The sequence below is a fragment of the Dendropsophus ebraccatus genome, chromosome 11 (assembly GCF_027789765.1).
Source record: "Dendropsophus ebraccatus isolate aDenEbr1 chromosome 11, aDenEbr1.pat, whole genome shotgun sequence".
Taxonomy (NCBI): Eukaryota; Metazoa; Chordata; class Amphibia; order Anura; family Hylidae; genus Dendropsophus; species Dendropsophus ebraccatus.
Genome location: NC_091464.1, coordinates 69,619,482 through 69,636,951, shown reverse-complemented (window position 1 = coordinate 69,636,951; position 17,470 = coordinate 69,619,482). Strand labels below are relative to the sequence as shown.

The 17,470-nt window shown below is 41.8% G+C and overlaps 1 protein-coding gene across 9 annotated transcripts in view; it reads left to right on the top strand.

Annotated features, from left to right (window-relative positions):
• Nucleotides 1-313: 313 nt before the first annotated feature.
• ROBO2 (roundabout guidance receptor 2) overlaps nucleotides 314-17,470 on the top strand; it is a 354,242-nt gene continuing 337,085 nt past the window's right edge. For all 9 annotated transcript variants that reach the window (XM_069945956.1, XM_069945954.1, XM_069945955.1 and 6 more), the window contains exon 1: nucleotides 314-965. In XM_069945956.1, coding sequence (XP_069802057.1) covers nucleotides 914-965 — 52 coding nt within the window. In that variant the 5' untranslated portion in view covers nucleotides 314-913. The remainder of the gene's footprint in view (nucleotides 966-17,470) is intronic.

Sequence of the window (17,470 nt, the reverse complement as noted above, 5' to 3'; positions counted from 1 at the left end):
TTTGTTTGCTTGATCGAAACCATCCTTCAATATACACTCCTAAAGTGCAGAAATGTCCAGTGTACCCATCAGTGGAATATACCTATGCAGAATCCATGCTATGCTCTGCAGATTGTGTGACTGCTGTCTATTTGCACATCACTCTATGTGAAGCACGATCCTATATGGAGAGAGGAGTGATAGCCTGATGCAGATGAGTGGAATATCACTCCCCCCATCCATCCCTCAGCATCACACAGTCAGGTCCCAGCTCCTGGGAACCCTCCTCCCCTTCTCCAAGTGTTTGCCTGGAAAGCTGAGCCAGGTCCCAGAGTGATCAGGAACTGGTGCTGGGCTCTCCGGGAGTGAAGCCTCCACCAGAGGAGTGACAGAGGAGGGCTGGGCTAGTAGTGCTAGGAGCTGCTGCTGTGTGTGGCTACTGAATGACATCCACTCTGTGCAAGGAGTCCCTCTCCTCCACAGCCACTGTGCACCTTCATTCTGAGGAATACAGCACAATGCACAGAGCTTCCTGGACATGAAGGACATGAGGATCATTACATGAGAGGGGACATCACCCAGCACTGTTTATGGTGAATGCTCTGCAGCTCTAAGCAAGACATAGATACAACCATCTGCAGCACAAGTTCTGGACCACTTTCTACTCTTTTCCCAACAAGGAGGATCTTAATTTCTGGTGGCAAAGAGAAGACACCCCCCCTAAAGATGACCCCTAGGATCTAGGTTAAGCATGGTTTGGGGTCTGATGGAGCAGAAAGTAGTGAGCAGCAGTGGACAGCTTGTCTCAATGAAGGACATCTCTTCTAGGGAAGACTAAAGTTTGTGCTGCTGAGCCTGCAGGCTTCTTGGGTGTCTTCTTTTCCTGGAATTGGGGCACACATTGTATCCACTGGATGTCTGTTACTATGTAAACATGGGTCTACTGGTTCCAGTCCTGCTGTGTGGATTCTTGTGTCAGGTTCTTGGTAAGTTGAGCATCTCTTTCTATGTTCCTGGCAAGTGCTGTGCATTCTTGAGGCTGCTGCTCTGCACACATGGATGGGATTAGGAGACTTGGAAGAAGTCACATACCTTGCTTTGTGGCTCTGGGCTGCAGGGATGTTTCCAATAAGCCCCCTGTCTTTCCTTATCCCGAGTACTAAGGATGGAAGATGTGCCAGGCAGGGGCAAATCACTGCAAGCCAACCACCTCACTGCATTGTTACTGTATCTGAAGGTGTATGGCACAGGCAGGTGCTGGGTTACCTGGAGTCCTGGACTGGTTGTGCAATAGGGATGTTATTGAGAATACTGGTGTGTATGCAATAGAATAACACACCCTGCTCTCATTTAATCTTATTTGGCTGCTGCAGAACCTCTTTAAATAACTCAATCACTGCATGTACCTGCTTATCCTATAGTTATTTTAAACTGGACTGAATGTAGCTGCTGCAGGACCTCTTTGAATAACTGAATGTGTCTCCCTAATCTAAACTGAATTCAGTGTAGCTGCTGCAGAACCTCTTTGCATAACTGAATGTGCCTCCTTAACCTATGAAAAATCTAAACCGAATTCAATATAGCTGCTGCAGAACCTCTTCAAATAATTGCATGTATTTGCTTATTCTATAAGAAATATAAACTGAACTCAATGCAGCTGCTGCAGAATCTCTTTTTATAATTGCATGTTCCCACTCATCCTATATCTACAATTTAAGCTGAACTTAATGTGGCTGCTGCAGAACCTCTTTTTTATAATTGCATGTTCCCACTCATCCTATATCTACAATTTAAGCTGAACTTAATGTGGCTGCTGCAGAACCGCTTTTTTTATAATTGCATGTTCCCACTCATCCTATATAAAATTTCAGCTGAACTTAATGCGGCTGCTGCAGAACCTCTTTAGATTATCCAATAACTGCATGTACCTGCCAATCTATATAATAGCTGGTACTGACCTCAATGTAGCTGCTGCAGAACATCCTAATCTAACCTTATCCATAAGTATATCTCCTCATCTATAATTATATTCCAGGCTATTGTATATAAAGAGGTGTTGCAGCAGGTGATGAAATGTAACTCAATCTAGAGGCCAGTTGCAGCCATCAGTATGTATGGAAATAGCTCCCACACCTATAAAGGACCTGTCAGCTAGTCCTCCCCTGCACTGACAGCCTGTACTAATATGTCTGGAAGAAAGGAAAGCTCAGTAAGTGGATTGAGTTGGAAAGAAAATCATATTAGGTTCTCCTACAGTGAAAATCATTTTAAGAACAAAAGCCTGTGCAGCCCCTATAAGTCAACTTCATTGCACATCTGTATGGATGTGTATGGCCTTTGTTCCCATACTGCCTACTTATTAAGGAGCAGGTTCAAGAAGTTACATCCAGCAGAGCCCAGGTTATTAGCTGTCACTGATCTGGCTTTATAGGATTTAGGGGGCTTTCAGATTCTCCAGAACTTGTGATTTAGAACTGAACAGACCTATAGGGGAGTGGGCTCCATACCTGGCAGAGGGGGGGGGGGGGGGTCTGGATGTCACTGCACTAATCTGCCAATGTTCTGGGTATATAAAAGAGGTGCACAAATGTAATACTGCTTCTAATGTGATTTCTAAGACTGGAGTCATGTGCAGGGAAATAAACTTATTCTGAGGAATGGCAGGGATCCAGAGAGAGCTGGCACCCAGGCAAAGTATTGGAATTCACATATAGATCTGCATTGGCTTATGGTTAATGAGACAGTGAATAGTGGACATACATATAGATGTAGCAGAGCTAAATGTGTCAGATGGAGATTTGTCATATGTAGCAGAACTGATACTGTCAGCTATATAGAAACCTGAATTTGTCATATGTAACAGGATTGAGCAGGTGTTGCTCCATTGGTGTGATCAGATATAGCAGAGCTGAATTTGTTAAATAGAGTTGAATCTATTGGGAAATAACAGATTTTGAACGCTAGATATTGTCCTATGTAGCAAAGATAAAGGGGTCAAATATGTGCCAATGATATTGTGGGATATAGCAGAGCTGAATTGGTTAAATGTAAAAGAATTTAATCGGCTGAAAGATTTTGCAGGATTGAGATTGACACAATGTGTAAATTCAGGTAGGGCTATTGTGATATTACATTGTGATATCTGTGGTTTTAGAGAGGTACCTTAAATTTTTGCACACTGTATATCGCAGACTTTTGCTGTAGTGATGTACAGATGAATGGCAAATTAGACTCTGGTACAGATCTATACATAGGCAGGAGCCAATACATTGAGATGTGCAAATCTCCTATAAGCAAGTATCTATCTATCTATCTATCTATCTATCTATCTATCTATCTATCTAAATCAGAAGAATACCGCAGCACTCATGGGATAGAATTCAACACAACGTGTTTATTTCCCCTTCTATCTATCTATCTATCTTTCTATCTTCTATCTATCTATCTATCTATCTATCTATCTATCTATCTATCTATCTATCTATCATCTATCTATCATCTATCTATCTATCATCTATCTATCTATCTATCATCTATCTATCTCCTATCTATCTATCTATCTATCTATCTATCTATCTATCTATCTATCTATCATCTATCTATCTATCTATCTATCTATCTATCTATCTATCATCTATCTATCTATCTATCTATCTATCTATCTATCATCTATCTATCTAGCTATCTAGCTATCTTTCTATCTTCTATCTATCTATTATCTATCTATCTATCTATCTATCTATCTATCTATCTATCTATCTCCTATCTATCTATCTATCTATCTATCTATCTATCTATCTATCTATCTATCTATCTATCTCTATCTATCTATCTATCCTTCCTGTATAGAATTCCAGAATCCCAATATGTAGTAATTACTTATCATAGCTCATCAGTCTATAGATGCATGTGATATGTATGCAGCACTTACACAATCCTATCATTCTGCATTGATCCGTACAGACAGTAGCTGTGTGGTCCTATACAATGGCCACGTGCTCGACTTTCCCATTGGAAGACTTGCCTGGATCTGCTGGCCATAAACAATGACATGTGTGTGGATATCACAGGGATGGTGTCTCCTCCTTCACACTATCCTGTATCAGTGCATTACATGTGTAGTGAAGATATGGGGGTCTATGGTGCCTATGGTGGACATGGCATGGTCATGGTCTCCAGTGCTGCTAAGACAGCTGTCAATGGGCTGAGATGAATCCACACTATACAAGCTGGATGGCAGGAGATATTGACTACAGTATAAGACTAGATAAGCTTCATTTATAAAAGAGATCAAGACATGTTTGTCCATTGAGTCAATAGGAATTCCAGGCCGCCATTACTAATTAGATTATCAGGTTCGGATAGATAAACACTGAATCCATTCAGCAAACACTTGGAGGTGAGACTTTCATGTGATCATCATTGGGGGAAAAAATAGTCTTTTTGTTCTTTGTGTCACATTCCTTGTGCCGGGATTGGAGGAGGATGCTGACACATGGCGCATTAGTAAGACGGCTATTGTTTAAGAGCAAACATGACTTAAGCATAATGGGCCTGGGGCACATTCTGCGTGGAGCAGAACATGACTGTAAACTCATTTACTGTAGACACATGGGTGTGTATGGAGCCGGGGCTGCTGGGGGCTTTCATGGTCAGTGCATTGACAGGAGAATGTTGAGTTGTGAATGATGAAGGGTGATGAATGTGGCTGACAATGTGATAGGATCCTGTGTAAGGGGACATGGGGAGGGGAGTTTGCAATGGAAGACCCTGATCAAGAATGGATGGAGAATTAGAATTGTTACATAGGAAAACAATACAAACCAATATATACTACACTAAAATAACATGCAAAGTCTTTTATGTAGTATATAGCAGGGTTAGGGAACCTTGGCACTCCAGCTGTTGTAAAACTACAACTCCCATCATGCATGGACAGCCAAAGCTTTAGCTTTGGCTGTCCAGGCATGATGGGAGTTGTAGTTTTGCAACAGCTGAAGAGCCAAGGTTCCTTACCCCAGGTCTATAGTATTGCAATTGCAATAGAGCAACATAGTTAGACTTTCTTACATCCAACAAAAGCTTCCTCCAAAGTGCAATAGATTTCTCTTTGGTTATCATACAAGACTGTAATGTCTTGCATAGAGTCCTATGGGGGCCTAAGTTCAATTCTGAAGATCCGCAGGGGGTCCCGGTGTTGGGCTCCTATCAGGACTATGTGAAATGTACTCGACTTACTCCGCTCCATGAAGTCTAGCAGTGATCTAGTTGATTATAACCATATTATCGATCAGCTAGAAGTGCTCCAGGCGGACCCACTTGCACTCAGGCTACAACATATTGACGTGCCATCTCATAATCTTCACAGCCAGATGCCACTTTAGACATGGGGTAAGGCTGGTCCTGCATTTTAAAATGTAGGCCAAAGCCTCTAGTACAGGGGTAAGGAACCTTGGCTCTTCAGCTATTGCAAAACTACAACTCCCATAATGCATGGACAGCTGAAGCTAAAGCTTGGGTGTCCAGGCATGATGGGAGTTGTAGTTTTGCAACAGCTGGAGTTGCAAGGTCCCCTACCCCTGTTCTAGTATCTCACTGTATCTTCTGCGTTCTAACCTAAGCGCCTTCCTCTACTTTTATATGGATCCCATTCATTTCCACTCAGGGAGCATTACCTTGTGTGCCCTGTAAACATCAGGCCGGCATTGAGCCTCTCCATACTCTCCGGTCCTTCAAGGCGACTATGAGTGTAAATCATATTATATTATTCATGAGTGTAAGGATCAATAGGGCTCACACGGATGTATTGTGCCTCCCTTGTATTATGTACAATCAGCATGTTGTAGTAGTTGTCATACAATGTCAGTCCTATGGCGGGCAAGCCCGGCCCATCAGCATTGTGCAGGCTATGGGGGCTCATCAGACAATGTGTCACATGGGGTGTGACCATGTCTCACTCATCACCTTCTATGGAAACTCAGGCCTTGTTCACAAGCTACTATTTTAGGCAGTTTTTGATATATGTGGTGGTCCAAAAGTAGGTAGACAGTATGTGTTATAGGGTTCTGAACTTAGAAGGAGATTTATCCAACAAGGTGTAAAGTGATACTAGCTCAGTTGCCCCTAGCAACCAATCAGATTCCACCTTTCATTTTCTGAAGAGTCTGAAGGAATGAAAGGTGGAATCTGATTGGTTGCTAGGGGCAACTGAGCCAGTTTCACTTTACACCATGTTTGATAAATCTCCCCCTAACAACCCTATTACACATACTGTCCACCTACTTTTGGACCACCCTGTATATAAAATGGGGAGAATATAGCGGAAAAAATAAAATGCACATAGTAAAATAGAGCAAGACTTTAATTTAGCTGACTTGTGATATCACGGTTAATTAGGAAAATATTTTGGGTGTGTTCACACCTTCAGGTTTTTAATTGCAATTATTGAATAGAAAGCCAGGGACAGGTCATAAATAGAAGATACCTAGGAAGAGTGGCAATTAAAAACCTGAACGTGTGAACAAGCCTTGAGGCGTCACTTGCAGCTTCTGGGTCCCAATGTGTAATCTGTGATAGGCCCCATGTCTACCATGTGCCATATATAATAGGGGTGCGTCCTTATGGGGCAGAGCGGCCCCCTTAGGCAGGGGGGTCTGCTACTTGTGCACCCCCTATAGCAAAGATGTCAAAACTACATCTCTCATCATACATACCTGGATAGCCAAAGCTAAAGCTTTATATGAATATACTGGTGCATCTATAGCTTTAGCTTTGGCTGTCCTGACATGATGGAAATTGTAGTTTTGCAATGAAACATAGGTCAAATGGATTCACAGAGCCTAATTCACTTGACTTTCTGTTTAGGACATATACACATATGGGTTTGTTGGATGGAACAGTACAGACTACATCGCTATTCCATCTCATAAAATAATGTATAGAGTGCAGTATCTTCTTTTTCACACGGCTCCCTATATATGACGGATGCCACTTTGTAGTATCCATCATAGACATATGTTACATGTATATAGTGGTACATTTCCAATAGCAGATGTGCCCATTGTTTGTGTTTTGCCTAGGACTGCCAGTGAAATAACTATCTTTAGGCCTTATCCATACATTCCCATAGGGTTTAGTGGGTCCATTCATATACCTCTGCATTGTGCTATGACTTAATTGCCATATTGTACTCCTGTAACTCATTTAAAGGGGTTATCCAAATCAACTGGTTTCAGAAAGTTATATAGATTTGTAATTTACTTCTATTATAAAATCTCAAGTCTTTTCATACTTATTAGCTGCTGTATGTCCTGCAGGAAGTGGTATATTTTCCCCACTCTGACACAATGCTCTCTGCTGCCACCTCTGCCCATGTCAGGAACTGTCCAGAGCAGTAGAGGTTTTCTATGGGGATTTCCTGACATGGACAGAGGTGGCAGTAGAGAGCACTGTGTCAGGCTGGAGAGAGTACACCACTCTCTGCAGGACTGGAGATTTTTAAATAGAAGTAAATTACAAATCTATATAACTTTCTGACACGGGTTGATTTAAAAGAAAAAGATTTTTGCTGGATAACCCCTTTAATAAACAGGGTTTAGATTGCAATGTGCAAGTAGCCGTGACTGGCACCTGACGTCCATGACGGGTGGATTTCTGTGAACCATCATGGTCACTTGTGACTTTTACCATAGCGATCTATGGCCATTCCCCCCCCATAAGTCTCCTTTCAGCCCCGGGGTTATGGAAATACTCTAGGGTAGGATATTTTTACAATCATGTTAAGTTCTATAGAAATCCATGTAAAATCAGAATTATGATTAGATTTAGAGATGATGCAGCCTAACAACAAACTCTGCTCTGCTATATCGGTAAAAAAGATGGGGGTCAGTCCTGTTCACAGCTAGGGACTATAAGGCGAAATGACCGAACTTACTCACTGACACAATGTTTCTCTTGTATCCCAAACATTCATCAAGAAAGAAAACAAATGGCGTCGCACTCATGCGAGAACCGTAAGCGAAAGTTTCCCTGAGCGAGCGTTACATATGGCTGTGCGAGACCTGGAGGAAGTGAGCTATTCAGACAATTATAGCCGGCTCCCTAATCTTACCTCAGGTTCCCATATGCTACCACCTCCTGCTATTCATTAGGCCATGAGGCCCTCACAGCAGAGCTGACACAGTAACCTCATAAACCAGGGCACGGACCAGACACTACACCATTTTCTGCTATTCCCCCCTTAGGGCTAGGATCACACATGCAGTTTTTAAAAATAAATCCAGGCTCCAAAAACTGTACCGGAAACCTGCATGTGTGATTCCAGCCTTAGATTGCTTTGTTCTGCCACATTCCCTCCAAATGGAAAAAAAAAAAGTCCCCATTGTCAAATGCGAGCGCTTATTACTAATATTAATAATTTATTATCACCCGCCCGCATGTACACATAGATCTACTTAGTATGTTCATTAATATTAATCCCCACATGGGAGTGACAGCCAGCAAACAACTAGTCCAAAGTGGAAAAAAAAATTAGGCCAGGCTTCAAAGAGAATAATAAAAGGGTCGCCCCCGCACAGATGTAGCAGAGCTGGGTTTGTCAGATCTAGCAGAGGAAGGTGTCATTGGGGTATAACAAAGAAGCTGGAGTTTTACATAGAACTGCTTTATTTTAAGGCTGAGCATTAATAATGCAGACCCTAAGCAAGTCTCTGATGCTGAGATGTAGCAGAGCCGGCAGAGCTTTAAAAGAATTTGTAGTTTTACATAGGACTGCTGGTAAACATATATTACTTTAATGGTGCGTTTACACAGAGAGATTTATCTGACAGATTTTTGAAGCCAAAGCCAGGAATGGATTTAAGAAGAGTCTTTCCTTTATTACCAGTTCCTTGTTTATAGTCAGTTCCTGGCTTTGGCTTTAAAAATCTGTCAGATAAATCTCTCTGTGTAAATGCACCCTAACATTGTGTGAACAGATCCTGTCTGTGTTTTTAATCCACTCCTGGTTTTGGTTGCAATATGAGGACCACAATACTGACTAAAATATATGTAGTGTGAACCCAGCCTAACTCTGTGTGCAATCAGTGCATCTGCTGAGCAATTTATATATGTAGCTGAGCTGAAATAGTTGGGTGGACCTGGCATATAACAAGGTATTTGCTGTTTTACATAGGACTGCTGATCAACTTTCTGCTGTATAAACCAAGCAACAAAGGATACTGTCAATTCACAGATGTAGCAGCGTTGGTTTTGATTGATTTGTTAAAAGGAATATAGAAAAGAATCTGCAGTTTTACATAGGACTGCTGGTAAACCTACTGTGTTATTTTAACTATGCAAAAGAAATGCAACTGCTAAAGAAGTTCACGGCACACAGATGTAGTAGAGCTTTGTGTTATTGGGATATAACAAAGAATCTTCAGTTTTACATAGGACTGCTGATAAACCTACTGTGTTATTTTAACTCTTCAATAGAAATGCAGCTGCTTAGGAAGTTAACAAGACACAGATGTAGCAAAGCTAGGGAAGCTTTTTGTTATTGGAATATAATAAAGAATATTCAATTTTACATAGGACTGCTGATAAACCTTTTACAGTATTTAAACTGTATGCACAAACAATGAAGCCCCTAAGAATGTTGTCAGTTCACGGATGTAGCAGAGTTGGATTTGTTTGATTCGCTATAGCTTTGTGTCATAGTGTTATCGGGTTTTGCATAGGACTGTGGGTAACACACTATACTGTTTTAATTCAATGCTCAGACAGCCCAGCCACTAAGAGTTCAATAAATAATTCATCTATACTACATTATTTTTTAACTCCTTACACAAATAAAGAAGCCATAATGCATGTTGCCAGTACACAAATGTAGCAGAGCCCAGTTGGTCAGATGTAGCAGAGCCCAGTTGGTCAGATGTAGCAGAGCCCAGTTTGTCAGATGTAGCAGAGCCCAGTTTGTCAGATGTAGCAGAGCCCAGTTGGTCAGATGTAGCAGAGCACAGTTTGTCAGATGTAGCAGAGCCCAGTTGGTCAGATGTAGCAGAGCCCAGTTGGTCAGATGTAGCAGAGCCCAGTTTGTCAGATGTAGCAGAGCCCAGTTGGTCAGATGTAGCAGAGCCCAGTTGGTCAGATGTAGCAGAGCACAGTTTGTCAGATGTAGCAGAGCCCAGTTGGTCAGATGTAGCAGAGCCCAGTTGGTCAGATGTAGCAGAGCCCAGTTGGTCAGATGTAGCAGAGCCTAGTTTGTCAGATGTAGCAGAGCCAAGTTTGTCAGATGTAGCAGAGCCCAGTTGGTCAGATGTAGCAGAGCCCAGTTGGTCAGATGTAGCAGAGCCCAGTTGGTCAGATGTAGCAGAGCCTAGTTTGTCAGATGTAGCAGAACCCAGTTTGTCAGATGTAGCAGAGCACAGTTTGTCAGATGTAGCAGAGCTTTGCAGCATCAAAGTATGACAAGAAATCTGCAGTTTTTCATAGAATAGGGTTTTTTAACCAGTTGTCAGGCTGCATTGTCAGATATAAAAGAGGTGAGTCTTCAGATCTAAGATGTAGTATCTAGCCGAACTAAGTATGTCAGATGTTGTCATTTCAGAAAACGTAGTCACTAATATAACTGTAAATCGAGAAAAAATCAGCTCTTTTACATTAGGACAACTCTGTGCACAGTTAGTTCAGCCCCTTAGCAGATGTTGCAGAGCTAGTTTTGTCATATCCAGCAGAGTTTTGTGTGGTGAGAAGATAACAGAGAATCTGCAGGTTTATATAACACTGTGGGGGAACCTTCTGCATTATCTTCATGGGAATATACAGGAAAAGCAGAGCGGCCTTTTTCCAGAAACAGCACTTCCACAGCCCTGAGGTTGTATTTGGCCCAGTTCACTTTAATAGACATGAGCTGCAATACCACATCCAAACTGAGGACAGGAGAGGCACTGTTTCTGCAAGAAAGCATCCATGCTTTTCTAATATTTTAAGTCCCTACAAAACAAATGACTAATCCAGCTCTGCTACATTGTTTGTAATTCAGCAAATTAACAACGTATTCATTACAATGCCTCCCCTAAGAATGTCCCCAATACACAGTTATAACTGAGCTGAGCGTGTCAGAACTTTGTGTTCTAGGGATATTACAAAGAATCTGCTGTTTTACATAGGACTGCTGGTAAACATACTAAATCACCTTAACTCCACGCGCAGAAATCCCTCACCTAAACAAGCTGTAAGGGTGGGTTCAGACTGAGGAATTCTCGCAGAAAATGTCCGCGGTATTCCGTCAGCTGTCCGCCCGCATGGGCTTGTGCTTTTCCGCCGGCTCCATAGACACCATTCTATGGGCCGGCGTATTCCGCGATCCGTTGAAAGAAGTGACATGACACTTCTTTCAGCGTATAGCGGAATACGCCGGCCCATAGAATGGTGTCTATGGGGCCGGCGGAAAGGCGCCCAGATGTGGACAGCTGATGGAATTCCACGGACATTATCCGCGAGAATTCCTCAGTCTGAACCCACCCAAGAAACAACACCACCTCTGTTTGTGTGTGATATTGCAGCTCAGTTCTGTTGAAGTAAAAGTCACAACCTGAGATTAGTTGTGGTGCTGTTTTTTTTTTTTCTTCTGGATGACCCCTTTAACTCATGTGCATAAGTAACTCATTCCCTAAGCAAGTTGCTAATACACAGATGTAGCAAAGCTGGACTTGTCAGACCTACCAGAGCTTTGTGTTTTTGGGGTACAACAAAGAATATGCTATATTACATGGGACTGCTGGTAAGCCTACTACATCCTTTTAACAATGTAAATTGCCAGGAAAATGATGTGGCAGAGTTGGGTTTGTCAGACCTACTAGAGGTTTGTATTCTAGGGATATAAAAATAATCTGTTATTTTACATAGGACTGCTAGTAAACCTACTTCATGCTGTACATAAACAATCCAAATTGCCAATACACTGATGGAGTAGAGTTGGGTTTGTCTGACCTACTAGAACTTTGGGCTGTAGGGATATAACAAAGAATCTGTTAATTTACCTAGGACTGCAAGTAAACCTACTTCATGCTGTACATAAACAATCCAAATTGCCAATACACTGATGGAGTAGAGTTGGGTTTGTCTGACCTACTAGAACTTTGGGCTGTAGGGATATAACAAAGAATCTTTTATTTTACATAGACCTGCTGGTAAACTTACTACCTCATTTTGTTTCCAATACACAGATGTAGCAGAGCTGAGTTTGTCAGACCCTGCAGTGCTTTGTCTAATAGGTATGCAATAAAGAATGAACAATTTTATATAGGACTTAAGGTACAAACAATGCAGCCTCAAAGAGTAAAGTGGCAAACTCAGCTCTGCTACATCCCGCTGGTAAGAATGCTGATTTATTAATCCTTTTAAGCCTTTTCAGTGCTCGTATCCTGAAAATAATCCCAGGTTGGCGCGTGTAGTGAATGCATTTATCTGTCATAGGCGCACTGTACGGCTGTCACCGATCTGCCATCTTGCCTCAGCTTGACACCTGTCACCTGCCTTTCTGTTAGTCATGCTAATGACCAATAAGTTACACAGAAGCGGCTGCCTTCCTGGTGGGGCGGGTGGTGGCATTAATGATCCGTATTGCTCATTCTTGCTAAGCTGCTGGAACTTGGAAAGGGCTGTGAATGTTTTCTATCCCCCACAGCCTGTGTGTGTGTCTGCCTCCCCAGCCTGCGTGTAGCTGAGCCGTGTGTGTGTCTGCCTATTGTTGCCAGCCATGGGATGTAAATAAGGAAAAAAAATAAGGAAGCGGCCCCATCCTAAAGACATTGGCGCTTTATTTGGCCTGCTATGTTAATGAAAGCGGGCCCGTACCAGGGCGCCTCTATCTTCTTGCAGCAAGGAGATTCCGCCCCAGATATCCCCAGTTCTGGCTGTGGCTCGCTGCCATGTTCCTGATTGATTCAGCCCCATAGAATAAACAATTAGGGCCTCGGCTTTATTACGCTGTTTTACTCGCATTCTGTTCCGGAGATTGGGGCCTTATGGAGAAATATTTCTTTAACGGGTCTTAAGAACGTGTCTGCCACTTGGCGAGAAGCCAGGAGGGAGTTTAACAGGGTTAAACTGGTGGCAATGTGGCACTGCTGTGCTTATAGCCCGATCTGTTGGTTGTCTGATTTATGGTAGGGGGGGTCGGACGTAAGCGGCGCAGAAAATGGCAGGGATCACAAATGGAAATAAGCTGCGCTAGGCTGTGGTTTTTAATTGGGATTATTGAATTTAAAGCCAGGAACGAAGCTTTTTAAAGTAATGCTGCGTTTACACGGAACGACTATCGGTTGAATTTTCGCAATAACGATCGCATTTTAGTGATAATCAGCTTGTGTAAACGCAGCGAACGATCAAGCGACGAGTGAGAAACCGTTCATTTTGATCTTTCAACATGTTCTCAAATCGTCGTTGGTCATTCGATAAAAATTCGCAGATCGCTTCGTTCAAACAGTCTTTCACTAATTTACCCTATGCGTGAAATGGGCTTAAGCGATCTTAAAACGGTCGCAATAATGATTTTTCTAACAATTTTCTAACAATTTTTTCGTCTAAAGGCTGATGGTTATAAAAAACAAATCATTGCTTCAAAATCGTTAAACGATCAATTGGGCGAATTATCGCTCTGTGTAAACGCAGCATAACTGGGTTCACACTACGTATATTTCAGTCAGTATTGTGGTCCTCATATTGCAACCAAAACCAGGAGTGGATTTAAAACACAGAAAGGATCTGTTCACACAATGTTGAAATTGAGTGGATGGCCGCCATTTAATGGCAAATATTTGCTGTTATTTTAAAACAACGGCTGTTATATTGAAATAATGGCCTTTATTTACTGTTATATGGCGGCCATCCACTCAATTTTAACATTGTGTGAACAGATCCTTTCTGTGTTTTTAATCCACTCCTGGTTTTGGTTGTAATATGAGGACCACAATACTGACTGAAATATACGTAGTGTGAACCCAGCCTAATTAGGCAGTAGTGAAATACCGGCACAATACCACAACAGCAATGTTTAATATTAATATCCTGAAAGGACTGATCATCAAAGAAGATGTAGGGACATAAATGGTATACAATGAGGTAAAGAACATAAATAGAGATGAGCGAACCTCTAGCATGCTCAAGTCGATCCGAACCCAAACTTTCGGCATTTGATTAGCGTGGCTGCTGAAGTTGGATAAAGCCCTAAGACTATGTGGAAATCATGGATATAGTCATTGGCTGTATCCATGTTTTCCAGACAACCATAGAGCTTTATCCAAGTTCAGCAGCCCCCGCTAATCAAATACCGAACGTTCGGGTTCGGATGGACTCGAACCCGAACCCGGTTCGCTCATCTCTAAACATAAACCCAATTAAAAAAAAAAAACGTCATGTAAGGAAAAGAATATGCTATATTAAAAAAAGGCTTATAACTAGTGTCAACAGCAGGGGGCAGGCTTTTCTAGGTACCACCTGGTAGAGGGGCATTATTCTGATATGGCCTCCTCCTACCATTGTGGCGTTATATAGCTATTTTATGGGTTCTCTATATAGGAGAATAAGGATTATCTCAGGACATGGGTAGCTAAGCAGAATAAGGCTATGCTCGGGGAGTCAGATGATGGGGTCCAACATTCTCGTACTGCATGACTATTGTCCCATAGACTATAGTCTTATAGTTTTCCCTAATATCCGTATCATGTTAGTATACAACAAAGTAGTCCAACAAAAACAGCACTCCTCCCAGTATTTTGTCCTTTTCGAGGGGCAGACAGGTGCCAGATATGAGAGCCAATGACTAGACGATCATTATACCGATTGCCACTTGTCCATTGAGCATTTGCTTGTTCATTGGCTGATCCTTGGGGCAATAATCAGGCCTAGACACTTCCAGACACTTCCACCCTAAACACCGTAATGTATACATGAAAATGTCCTTTTATTCAAACATACACAAGCCCCACCCTCTTGCAGTCCCGCCCATGCCGAAGAACTATTTAAACTGATGTGAACCCTGTTATGAAATCTTTTGGATGACTATGATCAGGGGAGGTCATATGACAGGAAGTCCGGCCCCCGAGGAAGCAAAATATTCACATTGCTGGTACAGTAAAGAGATTAAGAGGAGAGAAAGACAGAGTGGTTTTACTTATAATTGAAATAAAAGGGAAAAGTATAGACTCCCCTTTAAATATTCAGAGACCATGAGATATAAAGTAGTCTAATTTATAAAGGATTTCATGACAAGACACTGAATAGAACAGGGTATTTGGCACTTTCTAGCTCAAGGGTGGGGAAGCTTCGGCCCTCCAGCTGTTGCAAAACTACAACTTCCATCATGCTTTAGCTTTGGCTGTCCAGGCATGATGAGAGTTGTAGTTTTGCAACAGCTGGAGGGCCGAAGGTTCCCTACCCCATTCTAGCTCATCTTCATATCCTCTAAGTCGATGGATGTAGATGACAACAACAGAAGTTGAGAATATTTCGCATGTTGCCCTACACCTCCTCGTACTTAGATTCAACCTTTTTGTTTTCTCGTCTTTATACGACAGCCATTACCGTAATATCACTAAGATTATACACATTTTTCCTGAATGATTCCCTATTCTTTACCGATTTATTGTCTGCAGTATTTCTGCAGAGTCTCAATAGCGCTGCTATCACATATCCAACCTTAGGGTTACCTGTAAAGTACAGAAACTTGATGAAAATGGATAATGGTAAAATAAATGCTCTGCTGAGGCGAGATCTGTCAGTAATGTACGGCGTATGGAGAGACGGATGAAAGACTTCCCTGAGAGTCTATAATGATGAGAATATGGAAGTTATACACCTATAATGGAATATAAGACCTACATTCACTGGGAGCCCAGCACTCATGCCGTGCATCCAAAATGACTAGTGATGAGCGAATACTGTTCGTTTGAATAGATATCCGATCGAATAGTAAGGTATTCGATCTGTAGAATATTATCGAATAGCTCGCCAAATAATCGGTACATATTCGATAAGCGTTCAAATCCCCCAGCTTCCGGTTTTTATCTCCAAGTTGTCGAATAAATGTTTTTCAATAATCAAATACTTGTTCCCATTGACTTATGGGGATCGAATATTCGAATATTCAGGAGATATTCGTACGAATATCGAATATTCGAATATTTCACTATTCACTCATCACTAAAAATGACTGATAACAGAGAACAATAGATGTTCTGTATAGTCATCATATACTTAGTCCTTGTCATGGTCCAATCTAAGGCCACTTTATTGGAGTCCAGTAAGGTTACCAGTATGAATCTGGTGTGTACAATCTCGGTTTTTGCAGCTCAGTTCCATTGAAGTGAATGGAGCTGAACTGTAATAACATACACAATCTGAGGGATGGCGCTGTTTTTGGAAGAGAGTAGGGGGGAGATTTATCAAACATGGTGTAAAGTAAAACCGTCTCAGTTGCCCCTAGCAACCAATCAGATTCCACCTTTCATTTTCCAAAGAGTCTGTGAGGAATGAAAGGTGAAATCTGATTGGTTGCTAGGGGCAACTGAGCCAGTTTCACTTTAGACCAAGTTTGATGAATCTCCCCCTAGGTGTGTGTATATATATATATATATATATATATATATATATATATATATAGTGATCGATTTGGTCTGATCCCTGAGATAAATATAATCAGTAAAACAAATGAGCCGCAATAATTGCTGATATAGTCAGGGTTGGATAGGTAATAGGTTAGGATTACTGAATTTGAGTCAAGGCTTTATACTAGGAGGCTAGTAGTCATTCATTGAAAGGCAGCTACTACAGTGTCTTCTTCTTCTTTCAATACTTTTGAATGGGGTATTCCACTCCAACATAGCTTTTTATATGTTGCTGTCCATGGTGAGACTAACAATTCATTCTATACTTGATTTTGTCTGTTCAGTCTCCTTCCCCCAGTTCCCAGCTGCTGCTTTCTGCTGAAGACATAAAAACCACTGTGTGAGCTTTCCTCTCCGTCTCCCCCTCCTCCCCCATTCCTTCTGAGACAGCTGATATAAACAAGTCCCTATCTGCAACTTTATAATTCGGGAGGGTTTTATCACAGTGAGTTCATCAACTGCTTGACCTCAGATTAACCCCTCCCAGCATTACATAGAAGCTACAAAGATGCAGATAAAGCCATCCAGGGACTTGTTTACATCAGCAGGGGTAGGAGGGGGAGACAGAGAGAAAAACTTACACACAGATTTTTGGGTCTCCAGCAGAGAGCAGCAGCTCAGAACTAGGGGAAGAAGACTGAATAGATAATAAAAAGTATGGAAGGAATTGCTAGTCTTACCATGGGCAGCAACATATCAAAAGTTATGTTTGAGCAGAATACCCCTTTAATATTGGACCCATTTAGTATTCACCATCACTCAATGACCCAGGAGCAGATGCACCAACAATATAGATGATTCCAGGAATCCCTTGCACCTGGTTGCCGGCTTTGTCTTGTTTG